At 39.3% G+C, this 24,931-nt stretch overlaps 1 protein-coding gene across 4 annotated transcripts in view; it reads right to left on the reverse strand.

Annotated features, from left to right (window-relative positions):
• The window catches only part of SMOC2 (SPARC related modular calcium binding 2), a 154,974-nt gene that overhangs the window by 104,325 nt on the left and 25,718 nt on the right, over positions 1-24,931 (reverse strand). For all 4 annotated transcript variants that reach the window (XM_068399671.1, XM_068399662.1, XM_068399654.1 and 1 more), the window contains exon 2: positions 1,416-1,587. In XM_068399671.1, coding sequence (XP_068255772.1) covers positions 1,416-1,587 — 172 coding nt within the window. The remainder of the gene's footprint in view (positions 1-1,415; positions 1,588-24,931) is intronic.

Consider the following 24,931-nt stretch of genomic DNA (forward strand, 5'->3'; position numbering starts at 1 on the left):
CCTAAGGTGTCTAATTCCAAGCCTACAATTGTACTGACACACTACTCATTAATAAATAAACAGCAAATGAGCACTTCTCCAAATAGTAGTTGTTGACTGCAGAAAAACTTGCCAGCATTGCTGGGGACACCTTCAGTAGGGTAATTCAATGCATCTTTATGGAAAAACTTTTTGCAGATGTCATTGTCAATACGGTAAAAGGAAAAAACAATAAAGAAAAAGATTCTGTAAAACTAATTTCCATGGAAGTGTATAATGCTGTAAAGTATAAAATGAACAAATACCAAGTGCACAATAATTCTCTCTGTCGTTCATGAGTGTAACAAAAGCTTTGGCTCAGGTAGCTTCATTATGTTATCCTTGTTCGCAAAAGTAAATAGATCCATCAGCTAATACAATGGCTTATTATGAAAGGGCTGAAAAATGAGCATAGTATTTCATCCAGGCAGAAGATGAGACAGAATGTCTCTTTGAAGCAGTCTTGATGCTTCAGAGGTTTACTGGAGCTAATGGAGAGAGATGATGTGGAAAATTGCCTCCTAGAGGTTGAATCAGTGTGGTCTCTGGGGCCGTCTTCTTCCCGCCCCTCTCTTTTGGACAGGGAGAAAGGGAAAGTAAAACTTTACGAACACTGCTATTCTTACATTTTAAAAAGAAGATCATTGTGTTGGGAATCATCCTACACTTCAGTAAGGAACTGCATGGAACACCAGGCTACTCTAAAAGTGAAAAGACTTAACTATGAATACTTCATGAGTATTGGAACTGAAGCACTAGGGTTGTATGTCACACAGTTTCTCTAAACAGACATCAGAAGTAAAAGAGTGGATGATGTAGGTAGGAATGGCCTGTGAGTGCTCTAAGCACTACAAACCCTTTCACTGAATTTTGGAATTACACTATTTGAGGGTAAAACTGAAAGTTTTACACAACTTTCAGTTATGTAAAAAAAAAAAAATTCTACAATTTCTAAATACATATGTTGGGGGATTTTGTCTTTTTTGTTGTTTTTTTCCCCCTCTAACTAAAGGATTGCAGTCAGGAAACACAACACTGAATTTGACCATCCCTAACTCAAAATATTAAACTGCAGTAGACAAGAAACTGAATGGAGATAACAATCTTGAGAGTTACTCTGAGCCTGCCAATGATATGGTCCTTCATAAAAAGGACCTAACATTACAATTCCCTTTATAGTGATTTATTATAGTGTAAGTGGGTGCGGGAGTCATATTTTTGCTGATGGATAAAGATACATTTATCTTTGTGTAGCATATTGTCATAGAATTAACAGGATGGATTTCAACCTACTTGTTTTTAGACAACTCTTCAAGTACAGCACTCCTAGTTTTCAACACATAGACATTTTCAAAAACTATTTTCATTATGGTCCAGAAAAACTTTGATTTGCTCACCTTTGCAGTTGCCCCGGTAGGCTATTTCCAGCTGAGGGTCTTTGCATTTTGCTCGCTGAAATTCACACCGGGACAGAAAAGTTCTTCCATCAGATGCACAGAGTGATTTCTGAGGGGAACCCGCACAGTCCAGGCTGCATTCTCTGTCTTTGTCTTGGTCCACTCTCAAAAACTAGAAAAAATAAATTAATGCTGTAGGAATGCTGTTCCCATGTGAAAACTGCTCTGTGATCCCCTTCCCCAAGGAAGACATATAAATATTACCCAAAACTGAAAAGCAATCTTTGCCTTTTTAAGCTATTCAAATAACAGCTTACTCATTATATCTGGGGTTATTCAGCTGCTGCTTTGAAATGGTAGTGGTTGCAACATTTCTGTAACATACACTAAATCCACTATCTCAGTGAGGAAATCTCCTTCAACCATTACAAAGCTGAAAACAGCGGGTTGGAGTCTTTAGAGCAAAACCAGTGATGGTAGAAACATTCATCACAACAAAAATGAGACAGCAATGGAAACTTGTCTATTTTATTAGCTATGCATTAATTAGTCTACAATAACAAGCTGAAAAGTCTGTTCTAAGATCCAAACAGGTTTTTAACATCAATACTCACCAAAAATTATACCCATAATATATCCAATAGCCTCAATGAAAGAGGCCAGAAGAGAAAATGAGCGAGGTAGGAGAACCCTATGAAGCACCTTATGAAACACAACAGATCATTTATTCTTGCAATGTCCATATTCAAAATCCAAGGACTCCTCAATAAAACAGAAAATTCAGATATATTTTATAAAAATATGTGTTTTTGCGCATATGCTTGCCTATAAAAATATATGCCAAGATTGATGAGGGAACTGTCATATCTTGCAATTTTTCCAGTGACACCACTCTTATAACATGCGTGATGGGAGTCTTAGTTGCCATTCCAAAGTGCCCCACCATGGGTGAGCAGAAAAGACAAAGCCTGAACCAGGCTGTGTGCAAAACAGTATGGAGTCAAATAATTTTATTTAAATTGTTACCAACCAACAAAAACTTCTGACTGCTGTTTTGAGCATGGTCTGAGCCCTGGTACGGGTTGCCCATGGCTGCAATTCCCCAGGGGTGTCCTTGCTCCATCATGGGTTGCCCATGGGCCACAGTCCCTGGGGGCTGTCATTGCACCAGTGGGAGTCACCCATGGGCTACAGTAATTTTTTTCTGGACTGGCACAAGGCAGTTTGTATCCCCCTCTCACACCAGAGAGCCCTGCAAGGCCCCTGCTACTCAGACCCTGACAGTTCTGCCCATTGCACCACACTTTCCTCCTTTCTCAGAAATTCAACCTCATCTCCTCTAGAAGACAGTGAGTGGGTATAGGCTGACAGAGGTAATTTAGGTTGTTCCCATTATGAAGTTCAACAGACGCTCCCCTTTCTAGTTCTGCCACAAAGCCACACTGAACCTGGGCTAACTGTTTATCCCTATGCTTCCAAAACTCCAGACATGGCTGATAAGTTTGGCATCATCCTTAGCACTGTGAAAAGCAGAAGCTGCTCACCCTGAAATACGCTGCCAAAAAACTGATCAGTTCTGATGCTGCTGCATGCCAGTGAAAAACAAAGATAGTACTATATCTTCTGAACTCCTGAAAAGCAGGGACTAGGGAGGAAGTGAACTCAATAAGTCCTCAGATGAATTTCTTTATCATCTTGCTGTTTCTGAAAAAGCACAAAATTATGCAAGGTGTATAGCTACCAGGAGATAATCGTTCTTCCAAGCATAACGAGGCATCTAACAAAAGGTCTCCATCCAGCTGAAGCACTGGTTTCACTGTGCTACTTCATCATAAACCTCTGGTACAGAAAATTTGGAACTTCAGATTAGAAACTGAGGCTACTAAGAGGAAAATTTCAAGAAAAAAAAAAAGAGGAGAGAGTAGTATTTGAGCAGGAAAGAGTAGTACAAACTAAAAAATTCAGAAAACATGTGCTACATATGGTTTCCCTGCATTTTATTACACGAAAAATGTACAAAGAGAGTAATAAATCTCCATAATCTTCATACTTAAACTATGGTTTATTTGCATTTCCTGTCACTTAATGTGAGAATATACAGATGCCTTTCTGGAGAGTATGCCTGAAAATGGAGAGAAAATCTCAAAGGTATCACTTTAAAATAATAGTCATATGGTTGGATTTTGACCAGAATTTTTATATTTCAGTGGCGCAGTAACATAAAAAGGAAAGCTTGCTTTTCCTGACGTTTTAAAGCAATTTTTCATCTTTAACAATAATTAGCTTCAGAAGAAAATTACTCACAAATTACACACAAACCCCAAACCTTTCTTCCTGGAATTTAGCTATAGAACTCCTAAAGTGGGGAAGAGATGTTCTTTTTCGCCCCATTTCAGTGATATTTTGCAGATCTTTCTTGCTGATAGAAATTATTAATTAACTGAGCTGAGTGGGAAGGGAGAAAAACTGAGGTCATCTCCCTTTACCTGCAAAATGAGCAACAGTGAAGACAGGCTTCCATGACTCTGACCAATCTCCAAATTATGTTGGTCTCCAGGGCCTGCCCAGGTGCCCTGATGAGCTGCAGCATGGAGGGCCCCGGTGATGGTCCTCCAAGCCTCCTTTTCTTGCCTGGGAGGCATCTGAATGTTTAGGCCTAGCTAGGACTGTGAAAAGGACTTTTCAAGGAAAAAAGGACCACATGGGTCCTCTGGCAGAAAAACTGGATCCAGTCCCCTGCTCTGCCTCAGACTTCCCCTTTGGATTTGGTGATGGCAAGTCAAGCGATCTCCCTCTTCCTATTTTGTGAAGTAAGGATCTGAGTACAGCCTTTCTGTGTGTATAAGACTACCCCTCTGTAATGGCTAGGCACTTTGCCACCCTTAGTTTATCCTCAGCAACATCCCTGTTGAGTAGAGAATTACTTTTCAAAAGCACAGGAAGGCTTCATGACCCACAGAAAATCATGTGGTAGATCAGGGAACTGAACCCAGGCTCCAGAAAAAAAACACACACAGCAACAGTCTAGCCTCTGTCCCATTTTTCTCCCAGACTTTCCTCATCTTTTCTGTTTTGAGATGTTGCAGGAATTAAGATGGGTACGCCTGATCGCAGTGGACAAGCCACAGTTACACAGTGGACAGAAAATCCCCTTAATCATTTGAGGAACAAAATCCACTCCCTTGAGAGCATGATAGTTCACAGATAAAGCTGTATTTTAAAGGGCATTTATCCAAAGAGTTTTATTTAAGTATTTTATTATTTCAAAGCCTTAGAGGAGATTAGGGTAAATTATGGGTTCAAGGATATTCAAGCAACCTGGAAAAGCAGAGGATGAAGACGTACCCGGGAGACAAAACCACTTGAATAGCTTGTTGGTTAGCCAAACCTCACTGGAGAATTTGGGTTGTACATTTAAACAATTTCCACCAAGCTAGTGTAACTGAGGGATTTAAGAGCAGGAAGGACAAAAAAGCAAGCAACTGCAAGAAAAGATATCACACAAGAGAGACTAGCAAATGTACTTATAAAGAAAAAGACAGAAAGTAAGTGATTGACATTTGGAAAATATTCCATTGTCATCTCTACTACAGCAACATAAGATGATACAAGTCCAAATCAGCATTGCTTGCTCACATGTGGCCAAAGGAATCAATGAACATGTCAAAACTAATAGAAATACTGAAATAAGCAACGGCTATGGGATTTCTCATGGGATTTGCTATTTACTCAAACAGAAACAAGCAGAGTCGAGTCAGTGACACAAAAACTGGGATCACATTGATGCACATCTTAGAGCTGTGCTTTCCTATGAAAATATTTCTTTTGATTAAAATAGGACGAGAGAGAGAAAGATGACTCTAGATGGACCAGAAGGTGACTCATCCTGAATATTGGCCTATCTGTTTCTATCTTTAAGTCCATTTAACAAACAAATCTGTTATTGTAAAAACATGTGATTCACTGAAAGGCAAGCTTAAAGTAGCATTTTTGTTGAATGCTATTAGCAACTGAGATGAAGCCAACAATAGTTGACCAATCTGAGGTAGAACTATTTTGAACAACCAGCAAAAACTGGACAATTATGGTTAAACCTTATTAAAAAGCAAACCACTTTTAACAGAGAGGTGTTCCTGCCCCTAATAACACAGAAACCAGCCTAGTCAAGTTTCAGAAAATTGTTTTCAACTACAAATTTGACCTTATGCTACAGATTAACAGGCATGACTCCTCAACTGGAGTTTCTTTAACTTATCTTCTGCTTTACATTTTAATAACATAAAAAATTTTTACAGCCTCCAATTCATTTCAGCCTTTCCAAGGCATTATACTTTACAACACCCAATTTCCAAGGGGCCTACTATTCTATACTAGACACTGCTTTAAATTCTCATGCAGTATTTTTGAGAAGAACAATAATGGGACTGTATCAGGAAAAATCTTGATTATTAAATTTACCTCAGTTAATAAAACCAAAGTTCACTATAAACTGCATGTACACACTTGACAGATGGAAGCATTGATAAAATATTATTTACTGTCATGTGTTTCAGGCATTATGGAATTCTAGTATTTTCCTTCACTGTCTCACATACCAAAGGCTCTTAATACTGGTTGAAATGTGTCCCCCTGTAGTGCCAGCAATCCCAGTGATTTTTCATCCCTCTATTACTGGGGTTTGGTAACACTAGAATTGTCAGAGTATGAACTAGTAGATACCTGAAACCTTATTTATACTGGGGAAAATTATTTCTCCTCTGTTTTCCACTCTGCTTTATCTTTCAGCTTTGTTTTTGTTACTGGTCCCACATCTGGGCTGTGGATGGTCAGGATGCTTATTTCCTCAACCACAAGCAACATGTTGCAGTCTATGAGAAAGTTTTTCCAGTACCTCAACAGTAGGCATTCAACAGTTTCTTTACTGTGCTATTAAACCATTTATCAAGATAGCATGTCCATAAACTTGTTCACTGCCATGGCATAACACATATCTTTTCTTTATCTTACATGATCTACTTTTATGCAGGAATTCAGTGTTATTCCCTCTGGTCTACATCCGGCCACCACATCACCCCTAAGGCAGAAAAAGTCTTCAGATGAAACTTGCCACATGCACATTTGTGCATTTCCAGTGCACAGATCTGGGATCCCACCTTCTATAGTGCAGAGCAACCCTCTGTCCACCTAAGCAGATCATAGAGTATACTGGGAGAAAAATGGTGCATGGCTAGAGAGTCAACAACTAGATAAATCTACAAGCCAAATTGCCAGTGCAAGAAAGCAGAAGAATTGAGACCAGTGTTACAGTCCAGTCATGGGGAGCGCAGGCATCTCTCTCTGTGGGAGGAAAATCTGACGACAGATGCACTTAGGCTGAGGTGTAAAGATTAGTTATTGAATCTGGCTCACAGCCTTTTAAACAGTAATGGGAAACGCTCTGCTCTACATTTCACAATATAGTGCACAGCTGTGGATTGTCTTTGGTCAGAAGCCACCATCTGATTCATCTGAGCAAGGCACGGGAGTGTTCCCCAACTTCTTTTTTTTATTTTTTTTTTTATTTGGGCCATCTTAACTATAAGGAATTTTACTTGCAGTCCTGTAGAGACATCCAAAACACAAACAGTCTGCACACAAAGCATAACTCATAACTATGCTAAACTTATTTTTACTTTGCCCTAATGTAAGTTTTCCTACTACAGTTGAAGCCCCAGAAACTGCTTTTTTCTGTCTGTGGAGAGAAACTCCATTCTATTCTGTGAGATAAGGTTGGAGTCTGCACACTAGGAAAAAGAAAGACCTTCAAGTTCGTGGATTTGGATTCTTCATCAGAGGTTTTCAACCATTCTTCAATTTATAGACCACTTCAATTTCCACTGGACCTATATACCCTCCACTGACAGTACATATTTAAATGTACTGACAACAGGTTTTTATTCTGTTACTTTTTTGGACCCCTTATAACTGATATGCAGACTTTCCCCCTGACCAAGTGAAAGTTACTGCTTCAGAATCTAAAATGAGTTCAAGGCTGCTTGCAAAACAGGAGAAGAACATTTCATCTAGGGGGACTGAGGGCCAAAAAGGCCTGCAAAACAAGCAGAAGAGAAAAGATGGATGCTAGACATCACCATTTTGCTTGGAAAAGCCTAGTGCAGACTATAGCTTTGAAAGGCAATTTCTTTATCCTGCATCTGGTTACTGTAAGATGTTGAATAGAACGGTCTGACTTCCCTGCTGCTGGCATGGGAGGTCTGCGAACAAACTATGGAGCAGCACGCTCTAAAGCGGCTCTGTGCTTAGGGCTTTGTGCTGTTGAAAAATGTGCTGATTTATAGTGATTTATGTAGCCATGCTGTTTCTGTCTGATAGCTGCCTGAAGGGCAGATGTGGAAATCTCCAAGCTAGGAATATTTCGCTACCTCCGGGCTCATCTACAATGGGAAAATGAATTAGACAATAGTAGCATGTGTGTGTCTGTGTATGTATATATATATGTACACGTGTATATATATACACACACACCATTGTGCATATATATCCACACATGCAGGCTATATGTAAAGTCATATCCCCATGTATATTTCAGACAAAGGCAATGAAGTTTAAATATCAACACGCTACAGTCTGCCTTAAAGAGTCTAATCAGCTAGTCTGTCTCAGTTAATCTGCTTTATTAAAACATCACTCATTTTTTCAAATTCATTCCATCACTCTTCTGGCAAGGAATGAAGCAGAAGGTACATTTACAGAACAAACCCTACCCTCATCCCAATGCAGTGGAAAAGCTTTCAACCCTAGCACTGAAATGTATGGAAAACCTAAGTTCTTGTTGTCCTTATTATTGAGTAATTTAGGACAGCACCAGAAGATACCTTCAAAATGACAACTCTGTAAAACTGCTATACTTAACCTATCTTTAACAGATTAGTTCATCTTGCGCTGTCCCACTGAAGCAACACAGTCCTTCATGACTGTTCCAGGACAAGCCCAGAGCTGCCTACTTCAAATTGCAACCTCCTTCTTTGTCCAGAAATACAGGACATCACCATTAAGGTTAAGCTTGCATGGAAGAATTTACACAGAAAGCCATCACACACAGGACTAATCAGATACTATTCTGATGAGCTAAAATGTGACCATTCCTGCTACTATAGCGGGCAAGGCCGTTTGCACTTACAACAAAGAACCTCATCAAAACATTTCTGTGTCTCTTCTCAATGGTAAAGCTCCTTGGTGTAAATCAGAATCTTCCAATCATATTCCACTACCAGACAAGTGAGCAGACCACGGACTTCAGTGAGGTTATCTCTGACATCTAAAAATGAACATTTGTTCTTGAAAGTTCATTTATCCCTGTTCACACAAAAAATAAGTATTCCAGCCACAATACTGCAGCACTCTCCAGGGCCATGATCACAATTTCATAATGTGGAGCTAGCTGCATAGACTGGTGAAACTAGAAACTGGCACCTTTAGGATAAGATTCACCTGACTTAAGATAAGATGGATCACATCCTAGAAATGTCTCTTCCACTTTATGAACTGGAGAGTCTCATCAACTAGCTTTCCTGTAAATGGTTGAAGTCCTATGAGATTAACTCAGCCCATAGTGTCAAAGGAAAACAGAGAGGAAGAAACATTCTAAGTCCCAGGTTCCAGATGACTAAAACATTCATAACTGTTTTGATAACTTTATCAAATGTCTCCAGTAGGTGTCTGTGCATCTGCAGGGGGACAGAGGGGGAAGAATTGTCTCTAATGCCTGCTGAGACATTGTTTTACTGAAAAGGACCCTGTTAAACCTCTGAACACAGACACCCCCCCACCTTTGCCTCATTATATTTCATTAAAATCTTCGTGTGTAACCTATGACATCAGACCTCTTTCCATGTAAACTTTTGCAAGGATGTTTGAAAGAAACAGCTAGAGTATGCAGTTTCACTGAGTGGGAAGGTGGGCTTTGGGTTTATTGGGTTTTTTGCTGAGTTTTGTTGTTCCTGTGGTGTTTGGTTTTTTTAGAACACTCTTGGGTCAGTACCTAAAGTCAGCTCCAAATTACCTATCAATTAGGACAGTACTGTGCTTTATTCCCTCAGTGCCCAGAGCACAGCGGAGCTTTTGGAAACTCACTGCCAAAACTACAGTATCATCTTGTTACGAACAGCACAGAAAATTGACAGTTAAACAGGGTTGTGTTTTGATTGATAAGTTTTGCTTTGGCATGTTATTTTTTTAATATGTATTGCTTTAACAGGTATTTTTTTAAGTGAGCTCTGCTTCGGTGTATTGATGGAGGGATGGCAGGGCTAAATGTCAGCACATCCATCAGTTCTTTTTACTGCTGCTTCACAAATGACTAAAAAAAGGCAAAACATCTCAGTTGGGCAACCATGTAGTCTAGGAAGGACTGAGCTGAAACTGAAGCAAACCGAGTGACACGCATTCTTTCCTGCTTTGAAGAAAGGATGGACATCAATTTATTACACATGCAATCCCAAGTTTCATCATTACCATATTACAAAAAAAAAAGTTCCTGCCAATAGCTCACCAACTTAAAGAGATTTCAGGTTGATTTGGTGGCTTGACAGTATTTCTAATCTACTATGGATGAATTATTTCGGGGGCTGTGGAGGCAGGGAACCACAATCAATTTAGAGAAGGGTTGGAAGGAGGGGAGGAAATGGACTCTGTAAGGGGTTCAAAAGTGCCAGTTGAGTAGATTTTTCTTCTATTTATTATAGTTTTGATCAAAAATGAACTGAATTGCTTTGGTCTCTGGAGGCATAGGGGAAGTTACAGCAAAAGAGAATTCTGTGATGTTTAAGCATTCTGAGTATAGTATACCAGGAAACAAGAACAAGGGGTCTAAATCTGCTCTTTCTTTCTCTCCATTTGGCTTTGTCTTGAAAAGAGACTTCAAGGTAGTGCAATCATACCTCTTGAAGGACTATTCTCTTGAATAGCTTAATTCTAGGATCTGGTTCCATCCCTACTAAGGTAAATACACAGACTTCAACAGAAGTAGGTCTGGGCTCCTATTGAGTAGCACTCAGCCCTGGGAAACTACCTCTTCCGAAGGATCTTTCACTGATTCATTTGAATGCTCCTACAATGTAGTCTTTGGAAGCACAAAGCACTCGCTCCAAATGAGTCATGCCAGAAGCTGCAAAGTCTAAGCATCAGAAACAATGTATGAATGATTTGTTGGCATTGACCCCATATAGCTAAAAATGAACTAATGTTCTTAATTTTCAAGATACGATAAACACTGTCAGTGACACTAAAACACCCACTATCTGACTACATTTATTCACTTTCAAGATTAGGAGTCCTCCATATTTCACGAAACCACTCATTTTTGCAAACTGAGACTACTGTATTCACTATAGATGAAAACAGACCACACATTTAATACTGTATACATTTAGAAGAAATAAAAGCGCACCACAGCAAGGACAAATAGACTGTAACTTTTTTTTCCTTCCAAAAAATAGTTTACCTGGCTTTTCAGGAATCAAAAAATCTTCCTGTGATTTGTATTATAGTTATTTTGAACTCCAGTTTAACATAAACAGCTGGTTTCTTTCATTTTGCACCATCAAAAAACTTAAATGGTATCCAAACTTAGAGTATCAGCTTGCTGTATGTGTTGCCTGAAAATTGAACTGTAGATTGGGATGGAAAGCATGACAGTCTCAAGTACAGTGCTGAAAGCAGCACTGTTAAAAATGTGGTAAAGAAAAAAGACAACTCTTAGCAGGAAGGTGGTGTCCTTTGTATGTATGTACAACTGCTAATTAGAGAGATCTCAGCCTTTTAATTTCCTCAGTAAATGTGTAGTTTTTCTTTCTCTGCATGCAGTGGTATTACTTCTCTTGGTTTCGGATTATTACCAGCAAAGTATAGGGGTTCAACAGAGTCAAAAAACACCTATGGATAAACAGACATTGGGTTACCAGAGACAAAACAATCTACCATAAATCTATATTGAAACTCAAACTGAAAGGGTTTCTAATCTGAAGGTATTCTGTTCTGCATGTACTTCAATCCACTAGTTTCTAGATGTGTCGTTTCCAGTGTTCTACATTTTTCCCAAGTCACTGGTAACTTTATGCCCTTCATTACTGTGGTATTGTTATTCATAATCTTTTCTTTGGCGTGTTGCTGTCATTTATAGTGTTTCTTCTCAGTTGCCAGAAGTCTCACAGGGAGAAAATAAACAGAGAAACAGTGGGATGCATTGTCTATGTATTGAATTATCCTCTAGTTTACTTAAGCTTTTCATGAGTACTGACCCAACTTTCAGAATACAAGTGGGCTAGCACAACCATCCTGTTAGTCAGTTTCCTCACACACAGCTAATCTGCCTGGTTAGTGTCTTCAATAACCACTGCTACAATTTGGGAAAATGGACACATTTTACTTTTTAATCTTATTCAAGGGCTGCTCACATGAAAAATATTTTGGCTTCAAAAATGTTGAAAAGCTATTTTAAAATGCAAATGAAATCTAAGCCAGATCAACATTTCTATATTTAAGGCTTTTATTTTAGGATTAAAGAATATCAACACACACCTTTAAAGTGTCTGAGGTAGCTTAAAACAATAAAACTAAGAGCAATGACCTATAACTCAAAATAAGAAGCATTAGGTTGAACTCTTTCACAAAGGCCAGAAACCTCCTCATCCACTGGTACAGCACATAGGACATGCAAAACCCTGAAAATTAGCTTCTAGATGGTCTCAGGTGTCTCCAGGGGGAGATATTGCCATCCTCATTGTTCCCTGGAATCACAAAAGGGAGACCTCCTTCCCAGCTCACCTCTGCTCTCTTCCCACCACACGCCCAAGCAGCCACCAGCTCTCCATACCAGTCCAGCAGCAATTACACTGGGGGATGTCAAAAATACAACTTCATAAGAAGCTCTTACCTTGGTGAAAAGGAAATAATTTATTAAAATAAGAGGGGGACCCCCTCAAAAGCTAAAGTGAAACAGTACTGGATGTTGTGTTACAGACTTGTAGGGAACAATCTCCCTTTGTGGGTGGACAGAAAGGCTCAGCTAAACAGGGCTTTTCTATATCTGAATTTCTATGCTACTCTATTTAATGCCTATCACGATCAGCAGGCGACTGGCCACTCTCCATATGGCTGGTTGCCTTCTCTTCCTGGGGAACTAAAGAACAGGGAGGGCATCTCAAATGACGAAGACAATATCACAACAGAGCATTTCTTTTTATAATCTAAATCAAGTAAGCAACTGATTCACGCAGAGCAGAAACTCGATAAGACATCAAAGGTCTAATCCCCAATCCATAAAGCTAACTTGTTGACAATAACTGCAGAGCTCTAACTCTCTTACATTTATCATTGCCATCAGCTTCTTCAGAGCAAAGTCTTTTGAAAGGAAGGCAGGCAGCTGAGTCTGGGAGGCAGATTTTGCTCTTGTTAAACAGTTGATCTTAAACCAACATGTTGCTAGGTTTAAATATTGTCATCTTTAAAAGGAGAAATCATGCTAAAAGCAAACAGTTAAATAGTACACATTTGGAATATACAAGGGTTTAACGAGCCAGTCTAATGGGAAAAAAACACTTTCCTTAGGGACACAAGAACCTGGCTGTGGTTTTCTCAAACCACTGGCAGTTCTACTTCCTCCCAGCTTTGGGGTTTTATGGAACTCTTGTATGTTTGTTTGTATGTTGGGCAAAAACATTTTTCCTTTAATTTAAACCATTGTTTTCCAAGGAAAAAAGTCATTAGGAAGCCATTTATTTCTAATTACTATGAGGAGTTTTGCAAAAGAAAAAACCTTGAATATGAAAAACAAAATTTTGTGTGTATCTAGAAGTGGGTGGGAGGGGTCAGCAAGCCATGATCTAAACCAGGCCCTTTACCAGAATAAAAAATGAATTTTTCCAAGTTCTGCATCACATTTTAAGTGGCTTCTGCTTTCTTTCTAGCAGAACACATTTTCCTTGCTGTTCTTTGCCTTCTACACACCAGTTGGCCAGTAGCTTCAAAATCTGTCTTAAACAATTACCCAACAATACCAAAGAATGTTAAAGAATCATCATATTAGCAGTACAACCCATTAGTTCCTTTCCATTATGGACCCTTATGTGTGAGATTTCTCGATAGCAAAAGGAATTGTTAGGGATGAGAAACCTGACAGAGAAGAATTTGCAGAGTTTCCATGTGAGTTCACTGAGCACAGATCCCACCATAGTAGGCGCTGTACCAAAAAAAATCTCCGAAGAAGCCATAATGGCAGTTACACATACTGTATTGTGGATGAAGAATCAATAATAGAAGAGACTACTGCACTCCAGAAGTAAAATAAAAAATATGCTGTTTCTAAACACAGTGGATCTGAGAACAGACAGAAGATTATATCAGTCAACTGGGATCCTTTGATAAAAATCACTCATAACACAGATTTTTTTGAGATTTTCTTGAAATGGGATGGAATCGGAACCAATTCTTACACACTTAAAGAAGCCTAGACACTCTGTATTAGTGGTAAGAAAACTCTTCCAAGTGCTTTGAAAATACAAGAGATAGACAAACCAGAGCTCTAAAGAACAGGTATTTCATTTTAATCAGACTTTCTCGCACCCCCTAAAGTGGAAGAATTGAGGCCCAGCAAGTTCCAGCTCTTACCAAGAACTTCTCTAAACATCATATTTCTACAACCCCAGAGTGAAGATTTCTGGAGTCCACAGTCTCTGATGCAATATTTTATATTTGTGGCTTCTAGTCATACTAGAAAAATCAGTGAATCTTATCCTCTCAGGTTATTTTTGTTGCAGCATATAATTACTCATTGTTACACATACTGTTTATATGCAGTGGAACTGACTAACAAAATATGGATAGGCACGGCACCTATGAAATATTTTCCTATTTCACTGTGGAAAATAGCTCCCTGATACAGTTTTTCACAGATTATAGCATTTGGAAGAATATTTAACGGAGGCCATCCCCTTCTAACAGGCATACCCATCCCACCAATTCCACATCCTCTTCCTCCCCTGTGTACAAGTTGTTGTCTTTCTTGCAGTCTGGAACCCGGCTCTTACAAATAATATTTTGTCTTCTGCTGCTTGTGAGCTCAAGCAGAGCAACCACAGCCACAGCTTTGTTTCTCTGTTGTGTGTAGTGGCCTGGAAAGCCAGCAGTGACATGGCTAATTTCAACCGTATTTCATTGGCATGGGAAGAAGAAAAGAAATAACTAAGGTATTTTTAAAAAAGCTTAATCTTTGCTCCCTGCCTTCTGCCTCACAGAGGAGAAAGAGTAGATGCCACAGCAGATGCTGAAGCATTCTCACCTCACCTTGCACTGTTGCCCAAGGAAAAGGAGCATTAGGTGACTGGCCTAAGGGCAATTGCTCACTCACCTCCCTTCCAAGTAGGAAGAGGTTGGCCAAGCACCTAAGCAGAACTACAAGCTGTCCATCACAGGCTCCTGATACTCTCTGTGGACAGTGTTCGACCACATTAAAAAGCAATGTGGATAAATACAACAAATATCAGTCTAAACATATTCAGCCATGAATATGGCTTGGACTAGATGAGCAAGGGTATTTTTCAGGCTCCTTGGTAAATGTAACTCACTGTTTCACTGTTCAGAAACAGAACAGCAAAGGTTTTACGTGAATTCAGTGTGCCCATATTTATTACGGGCACACTGAATTATCATTATTTGATGGTTGATGAGAAGCTCAACATGAGCTGGCAATGTGCACTTGCAGTCCAGAAGGCAAACCATATTCTGGGCTGCATCAAAAGCAGCGTGGCCAGCAGGTCGAGGGAGGTGATTCTGCCCTTTTACTCTGCTCTCGTGAGACCCCACCTGGAATACTGCGTTCAGTACTGGGGCCCCCAACATAAGAAGGACATGGAGCTGTTGGAGCAAGTCCAGAGGAGGGCCATGAAGATGATCAGAGGGCTGGAGCACCTCTCCTATGAACACAGGCTGAGAGAGTTGGGGCTGTTCAGCCTGGAGAAGAGAAGGCTCTGGGAAGACCTTCTAGCAGCCTTCCAGTACCTGAAGGGGGCCTACAGGAAAGCAGGAGAGGGACTTTTTACAAGGGCATGTAGTGATAGGACAAGGGGTAATGGTTTTAAACTGAAAGAGGGTAGATTTAGATTAGATCTTAGGAAGAAATTCTTTCCTGTGAGGGTGGTGAGACACTAGAACAGGTTGCCCAGAGAAGTTGTGTCTGCCCCCTCCCTGGCAGTGTTTAAGGCCAGGCTGGATGAGGCTTTGAGCAACGTGGTCTAGTGGAAAGGTGTCTCTGCCTGTGGCAGGGGGGTTGGAACTAGATGATCTTTAAGGTCCCTTCCAACCCAAACCATTCTATGATTCTATGATTCCTGGAGAGGCCTTCTTCTAGTTAAGAACCTAAAAATTTTGTCCTCCATCAGATCTAGCACAGATTGTCTTTGATACCTGGAGTAAGTTATTCTTCTGTCATTGCACAGTCTGCCATTTGACCTTTTAGATGTCATCCACTAGGCTGATATCCCCAGCCACCTCTTACAGCACCTGAGGGCCAGGCCTTCCTGGTTTATTAAAGTTCCCTGAGATCTATCAGTACTGCAATCTACACCACAGCTCCAGCCACAACTTATTCAGAGCAGCATCATCAGATGACTCTGACATATTTGTCATAGGTTTGCTGTCACTGGTTCGGACTCAGGCTCCCAGGTAGGGAATTATGTTCAGCTGTGAAGCTGTGTCACAGTTTAAAGCTGGGCCGCCTATTAACCTGGTGGCAGACACTCTCTGTTAACCCTCTCCCCCCCCGCCACCCTAAGGAAAAGGGAAAAGGGAGAGAGACTTACAGGTTGGAAAGTTAAAACAGTTTTAATAAACTATAGTAATGAAAAAGAGTATAATAAGAATAACAGAAATAATCAAATATATACAAATATATACAAAACCAAGATCAAGAGCTTGAAAATCCTCCTCAGGCAGAGTTGCTCCCCCCAGCACAGGCAGAGGGGAAAATGCAGTAGCTCTCACTGCCATCACACCTGCAGGCTTTTAACTGGAGAATTGGCAAAGCTGGTACCAATCAGTGGGAGACAGGAGGGCCCCTCCCTCCTGGGCCCCACCTCCAGGAGGCAGTGGGTTAGTGATAAATAGGAAAGTGAGAATCTTAGGTCACCTGCCCTGTCTGCTCCTCCCTGCAGGTATGACCTCCCTTCGGCTCTTCACTCGTAAGCAGTGAGGAATTTAGCAGTGACCTTGGTTTCTCTAAGACTAATTGGCCTGGTTTGGGCCAAACCAGGACAAGCTGTCTGACAGGAAGAGGTGCCAAAGTGCCACAGATTGCTTATACAAATGACTCCAATTACTTTGTGGCATTTTCCCTTTATTGAGACAATCCATAGAAAATGGCCACACCTTTAAATAATTCTTTTGGATTCACACATTTTAGAAAGTTAAAAATATGAGCCCTGCAGCTGCAGCTGATACCTAAATATATGTTCTCCTCACAACTTGCCTCTAAAGAAGTGAAATTCCACTAGCATCAGTTTACAGCCAGTGAATTTAGTCACAGAGATGTGGTGGCTTGTCCAAAGTCACAGAGGAAGTCGGTGGCAACGCTGGGAATTAAACCCAAGACTCCAGAAACTGATTCCTGTTTTTTAACCACATGCATCATCCTTCCAAACGTTCTTTCCTACAAAAAGATTTAGTCATGGCTGAAAAAGGCCCAGCTCATTAACAAAGTAAGGACACAGCAAGAGAAATCGTACGAATCTTCAAAACTGGCATGTGGATTTTCTTGTTAAAAACATTTGAGGATGTTTTGTAAACTAAATTATGACCTTCTTTGTTTCGATCAAAAAAATCTTTGCTGAAGGTCATTTTTAATGGGATCTAGGATGATGTTCCAAGGGAAAAGCATGAGCTGAGCTGTTTTGGCTCTGCACACCATTAATTCTCTCAAGTTTTGGAACATAGTGTGGTACTGATTGGCTTTTTAGCTCTTTCAGGGCAAGTCCTGAATTCAAGGTCTCACACAGTTCTCCTCCACTTCTGAGCCTAGAAGAATAAAGGAGAACAACAATAAATTCGGTTTGTATGAGGTATATACCTGCAATGTCCCTTCCTTAAAAGAACCAGGTTTATCTAAAAATTAAGGCAATATTTGAAATCAGGACTCTGCCATTTCTACCTACAATGAACTGACTAAATTACAGACAGGTCATTTTATCTCTTGGTGCTTCTTTAGTCCTCACCCAAAAAAATCAGACTATTATTACTTGTCTTTGTAAAGCATTTCATAAACCATAAATGAAAAATACAATATAAGAGCAAAACATTAAGTAAGTGCCAAAGCCAAAAGATCAGGCTCTGAATGAGGCCACAAACTTGACTTTCACTTTAGTTCTCTTGGGCTTATTTATTGCTGAGCATGGATTACTTGGATTTTCTATGACAGCTTAGCACAGTGTTTTATTTAGTTATGGGCTTTTTAGCTTTAGGAACACCTCAGTTTTCAGGTACTTCTTTGATGTAACTGTCAGACATGTAGAAACAATGACAGCATTGTTAACATATCCATCAAAACACAAAATAGATATGATACATTAATGTTTCTATAGCAAACTGATACTGTTAAGGCAGAGGTATATTTTTCAAGGTTTTTCTAAACATTGCTCCTTACCACTAATTTGTCTAAAAGCTATACTATAGTGTTCCTCAACAGCAATATTTCAACAAAATTACAAGTTCACCTGAGAAAAATAGAAAATATTCCAACCAAGAAGGGTATGTTCCTTAGCATGGCTTCCATACCCAAATACGTCAATATTTTCTTCTCCCAGTTGGAAAAGCAGAGAGGATTAGCATGACAAGAAGTTGATACCATGATTTATCTGCTGCATGCCATGCTTTTAATATCACAACATCTATCAGATAAACAAAATAAATGACAGTGAAAAGTCTTGAACACAGAGTGTGCAAGATGTATGTCTGTTAGCTGCTCTAAGAGGAATGAAGCTGTAAATTGGCTAAACTCTTTGCCCTCCTTGCACTAAAAGTTTTATTAAGGAAACTGGACTCTGCTTGAAGTTGAGAATGTTTTGTTTCCGTAAAATACTGTTGAACCACAAGAGAATCCAAGCTAACAGAATATGGAGCAAGAGATGTTTTTGCATACCAGCCCTAAATACTCTGTTACTGATTCATTGGTAACTTATGACTAGTTTGGATATAATCTTAACCAACCATCATTGGTTTTGGGAGGTGAAATGGCATGAGTCAACTGAAATTAATATGATAAGGAACAGCTCGCTCTTACTGCTTAAGTAAGTCCAGTCAAAGCTTTTCTTCTTGCAACAGTGTTCCAGTCCTAACCTTTGAGAGAAGACAAATACAAAGATGCATAGCAAGCTCCATTTATCATACCATTCCTTTCTCCCTAGCTCAAAAGTATAGCAGCCTCGTACAGATGGAAATGAAGCATAATATTATGTTTTCATGTGCACAGAACACCCAAAGAAGCAATAGACAAAACCAGTATTTTTTCATATGGTAGCTGTATTGTATACACAACTTCATAAAACATTGCTGACTGTTACTAAACATTCTTCTTTCTTCTTCCCATTTCTAAGCCTAAAAATCATGACAATCAAGAGACACTCTAAGCTCTTTCAGCAAGGCTGACAACCCTGCACAGGAATCCAATTAAGATATTGTTCTTTGGCTATAGTAAAGTCACATGCAGAAAATACTAAAAATTAAACTCTGGAAGTGACAGAGAACTATTTAAAATAGAAAAAAATGCTATGAATAAATTTAACCAGTGAATTTTAAGACTATAGCTAACAGTTCCTGAAGAAGTAGTAAAGACAAATGTGAGGTTTTAAGCTGAATCTTGACCTCCAGATAAAGGAGCAGGTGACCTGGTACCACCAATAGAAAGGAGATTCCAGAAGTTATCTACTGTTAAGCATATATAAAATTCCAGTAGAGAGAGTGAGTGATAAGTCAGGGGGAAACATGATTCTCAGCAATGAACAGTCTTCTAATTTAAACCTTTAAGCCCTAACTTGGATTGCCTTAGTTGTTGGTGTGAGAGAATATACACTCTTATCTAACCACTATAAAAGTGCCTAGCTTTAAAGTTTTAGGGTTGTATGAGTTTTCCCAGCCACCCTGTAGGTTGCCTTTTACATTTGAGTTTTCCCCAGTTCTGTCCCCCTTTTGCTTGTGTGCAATATGTAAGTTGAATGCTTTTTAAATAAAGTTGTGTTCTAGCACAGCATAAACAGTTTATCAGTTTGAATATGATCTACCACTGATTAATAATATATGATGTATCACGGATATCATAAAAAACTAGAGCCAAAACAGACTTGCTTTTTCTATGTTATCTGTTTAAGCTGCTCTTAAGAGATTGAAAGAACAACTGAAAACTGCTACAAAATTTGCCTGTTCTCAAAAGGCTTAAACTAGTCATGTATTTTATGTACACAAAAAGAAGATCCCCGCTGTTCCTTAAAGGATTCACACTGTCTGCAAGCTTTGAAATACTGCTGTTTGCAAGGGGAGGCAGTCTATGATTGCTCATCCTTGCCTGCCTCAAAGTTACAAACTTGAATGGCAACTTAAAAGGAGGTGTCAGGATTTCTATGTTCCTTAGCCAAGACCTAATACTTTGCTGACGAAGAACTTGTAGATCTAATCATCTTCTTCCACTCTATTTTATTATTGGTCCAGAGCTATCTGAAGTACCAATTTCTTCTGATAGAGTATGCAACATGACATTTCATGGGCCTTACTGTTTTCTCTTTTGCTCCCTTAGTGGATTATATTTTCATGCTAAGTATCACTGAACTGCTAACTGCACAGATGTTACCCTTGATTCACTCTGGTTTATATTGCTCTTGGCTAGAAGAGGTAAGAATGAAGAACCCCCAATGAGAAATCCGACTATCTTCCTCCAGGGGAATTGCAGCTGTGCAGAGACCACATGTCATCTTTGGAAAATGAAAATGTGTAAGGCAGTTTCTCGTTGCTGGCGTAATATGGTGCAAGACAGACCACTTTAACTAGGACAGATAAGTCAAGCCCCCTCCTTTGATGAAACAGGAAAATAGCAATTGCATCCAAATAAAGACACAAATAAAGGAATGGTAATTTATTTTCATCCAGTGTGAAACTGAAAACACACAAAGATTAGATTCAGCAAGCCTGGAAAACTACATAGGAACACTCAACAAAAGAATTTTGCAGCAATGCTTCCAGGAGTTCCTGCTTCTGGCCAGCACAAGAAATATCACAAGAACAGCCACAGTTTAATCCGGAACTGGATATGCATGCAAGCATAATGAAGATGGCGGGAGAGGGAAGGACAGACAGAAAGAAACACAGGACTTTTGCAAGCTCTGTCCAACCTACAGAAAAGCTTGGGTTTCTTTACAGCTCGAGTTTGGTTGAAACCTTTATATAATTCAATAGGGAAAGCTGGAGTGGAAATCAACACTTGATCCAGCTCTAATATTCTCTGTTACTTCAAATACTTGAATAATGTTGGTTCCTAATTGGTGATGAGTGATAGCCTTAAAGGTGAGAGGCAAACAGCACAATGACAAACCCAGTGCCCTGACAGGGTGCAGCAGGACACAGCTATAGAAAGCGTGAAGAGAAGGCATTGGTGGTAGCAGAACCTAGAAGAAACCAGTGAAGTGAAGACAGCAAGGAGGATACAGCAATGGCACTGCGGCCTACCTGAAAAGAAAGGTCTCGAACAGCCATTTTAGGGAGCTGCCATTCCAACTCCTTTATATTTTGTGTTTGCTAGCATATCTGCATGATGTTCATGCACACACAAAGACTTGCAGTTTTCCCAAAGCTGATGCAAAGAATGCAAGTCATTTTTATATTATTAGCATACAGAGACATCATATGGAAAGCACAGACCTTTCCCTCACACATCATCTGCTGGCATCAGTTGCATTGACTTTAGCAAAGTTACTCCTGATTTACGTCTGTGTAAAAATAAGTCCAATGTGTTCAAGGAAATACTCTGCACAGCTGGGACAGTTTAGACACGTGAAATAGATGTTTGTAACACCATGTGATTAAAGAAAAACCCAAACCACAGAGTTTAGATCTGAATCCAAATCCTCCTCAAGCTTGGTGTGTTTTAGATCTAAGATTTTGATTCAGACCCTTGTCTATATAAATTGTAGCAATTCACAATTTGCTGTGATTTTAAGTAATATATCATGCTGAATAGATCAGCACCTACTTCGGATTTTACAGGCTTTGTGGTAAATTAAGTTGTGGAACACGAACAGTAATGAGTACTGGTCTAGAACAAAAGAGAAACACGGAAAATAAACACGTTAACAGGAAAGTGCCAACTTGATGTTCCACTGAAATTATGATTTTCATTGTCTATGACTCAGATGTGAACATTAATTTGCTATATCAGCAAATATGTGATAATTAGAAGAACTCACTCCAGAGTCAAGCAATAGGGACACCCATGAGAGAACCCTACAATTTCCAGCATGAAAAAATTGTTATGGCTCCAAAACCAGTTTCTGTTTAAAGTTAGAACTCTATAAAGATTATCCATCAATCTCAGCTGTTTCCTTGCTGATATATTTGTGGGAGGCATTGAACTCTGTTAATGTCATTAACAGCAGTAATCTCATTTCCTTCCATAGGACACATCATTGATCACTTACAAGTTAGAAAGCAGAACTTATCTATTTCAAAAAGATTTGAAATGCAAACAAACTTTACAGAAAGTATTAAACAAGTAAAACACCTTTCTCATTCAAGGGGTCTGCCTTAACTTCCAGCAAAGGCAAAGAGCCAATAACTTGAAGCTGAAGTTAGAAAAATTCAAAACACAAATACGATTCAGCTTTTAAAAAGAAAGGTAGTTTATCAGATGGATTTACATACTCATTAGTATGAATGAGAACAGGAGTGATCCATCTATGAATATGTACTTACTTAATACTTCCTTCCCCAATAGCCTAATATTTTTCTGGATTTGTAAGTATACATTTTTTAAAAGTGTATACTGAAACTCATTGTATAAGATATAATTAACCCAGTAATAAAATGAACTCATCTTCCCACTCTTGAGAATCAGTGTCCAAACCAAAATATGTCAACTATGTAGTTAGTTGTGGGAAAGAGGTTTCTTTCCTAGAGTCTACGCCGGGAATCCCCAGTTTGAGAAAGTGCTTTCCAATTAAGTTAAAGGTCTACTGAGTCCAGCCACCGATGTTTTCTCTCAGAGGTGGTATATGCTGCCAACCAAGTTGACAATTCAGAAATATCAGGAATATGCAGAATAAGCCTTCATTTCCCCTTTCACTCTGAGCTATGACAATCCAGTCATTTGAAGAGTTTTCATGGTACTATAGTCAGACAGCTTCAGATCCTCTTCAGCAAGTAGGGAAGAACAAAAATGAAAAATTCAAGCTCTATGCCAGATGTTAGTACTTACAGTTACTAGATGCCAGCCTTTTTCTCAATGCAACATTTTCACAACTAATCAGTACTTCATCTTTTCCCAATGTAAGAATATCCTGCCCACTTGCTCCCACCCAGCCGCTTACACCATTTCCATAGATTTCCCTGGGGTAGCAAAAGGAATAAGTGTCTAGGGGTAAGACAGCAACCTCCGAAGCAGACCTCAGATCCCTAAACTCATGCCAGCCAGAAAAACAGCATCACCTACAAGCACATGAACTGATTTTGTCAGCCCCAGCTGGACTATCTCATATGACAGAACTATGTATTTTAATCAAAACCAAGTAGTGCTATGCCTCTTACTGTCATCTGAGCACTAAACATGAAGAGAGTGGACAGAAATATGGTTTCTTGAGTCTTCACATCAACAGTGACAACATTCATTAGAAGAAAACTACCAAAGCTGTACTTGTTTCCAAACATCCATAAACTAACTCCAATGCCTCAGAGTGATCCACGCTGCAACACCTGTCACATCCAGATGTTTGTTTACTTTTGTAGCAGCAAACTCAATGCTTTCACAATCTGGGAAGACTGTTTTGTTGGTTTTCTAAATAGGGGATTTTCATGCATCAGTCTGTTTATGTGTGTATCCGCATACTTATCTACCTCTTCAGAGTTAGCTTACATGTGAAATCAGAAGTTTGTTGGTGATATTTTGTTGGGTTTTTTTTAATACAAATCATATGCCCTGCTACAGTCACCTTTTTGAGTACCTTACCAAAAAGCTCTGAGCACCTTACCAAAAAGCTCTGAGCCTGGAAAGATTTGGAGATTGAACTATTTCAGTTAACGGGTATCTAAGTCAAAGTCCCATTGCCAAGGAAGTGCATGGGAAATCTGCTTTACTATTGCTCATACTGTGATTCTTGTATTAAATACAAGAAAAGCACACAAAGTCAGATTTATAGAAAAAACAGATTATTTCAGTGATTTAGGAATGCTGTTGTTCAGTTCCCATAACAGATTGTTTACTATGGGAGCAGGGAAGGCAGGTATTATTTCATCCAGAGAGTGCATTCAATAAACTGAATTATCAGTATCTTTCTTCAAACCCGTATTTAGAAAGTAGGAAGCAACTTTGTTTCCATTAGGCAGGAGTGGGAAAATTCACCTATATTCCATTCATAGCTGCAAGTAACACTTAGAGCTTGATTAAAAGCTTCAAGTCATTACTGAAATGAGTGGGAAAATGTCAACTGTTTCCAAGAAGACCAAACAACCCTTTGTCAGCCCAGCTGTATCTTAAGAGAATACACACAGATAAAATACAGGCTTCTGGAAGTAGTTGATACTGATTTTTCTGACCCCTGGCTGCTTGGAATTTTCTTTCTACATTTAAGGGTGATAAGCATTCGTTATGAAAACCCAAGCATGTCTGCAATGATTCTTCACTCTGTCACAGACAGGAGACTCTTAACTACTTTTGTGTGAATAAAGCTACAGTGATGAATTCACGCATTAACAGTAACTGGCAGAACAAAAATTTCTATAGTCTTTTACTGTGGCTCAGAAGATCAGGAAACTGAAGTCCCAGCTATGTCTGTGACTGATGGGCACAAAACACAATTTTTCCAAAACTGTCAGTGTGCCATCTGCAAAAACACAACTGTGAAGTGGAATAGTCCATCTGTCTTACCCTCCATGGAGAAGAGTTTCATACACCGCAGCTACCTGTTAGACTCAGAAGACTCAACTCTATCTAAATGTCAGTGATTTTTTTGGTTATTTGTCATTAGAGAAGATAACTTGTCCAAGTGAAAGAATTTAATACACTTGAAAAATATTTTTCCAAATAACTGATTAATTTCAGATTTTCTTTTAATTCTAGTTTTTGGACTCTGTACTAAGCCATGGTAAACTACATCACATGCAGCTATTACTTTCTCTTGCAGGTTACATAATTCAGGTCAGCAGTACTTAAAATGCTCAGGTCCAGAGGGTTATTTTCCTCTAGCAAGCTGACAACCTTCCCTACACTGTGCTGT

The sequence above is a fragment of the Nyctibius grandis genome, chromosome 1 (assembly GCF_013368605.1).
Source record: "Nyctibius grandis isolate bNycGra1 chromosome 1, bNycGra1.pri, whole genome shotgun sequence".
Lineage (NCBI taxonomy): Eukaryota > Metazoa > Chordata > Aves > Nyctibiiformes > Nyctibiidae > Nyctibius > Nyctibius grandis.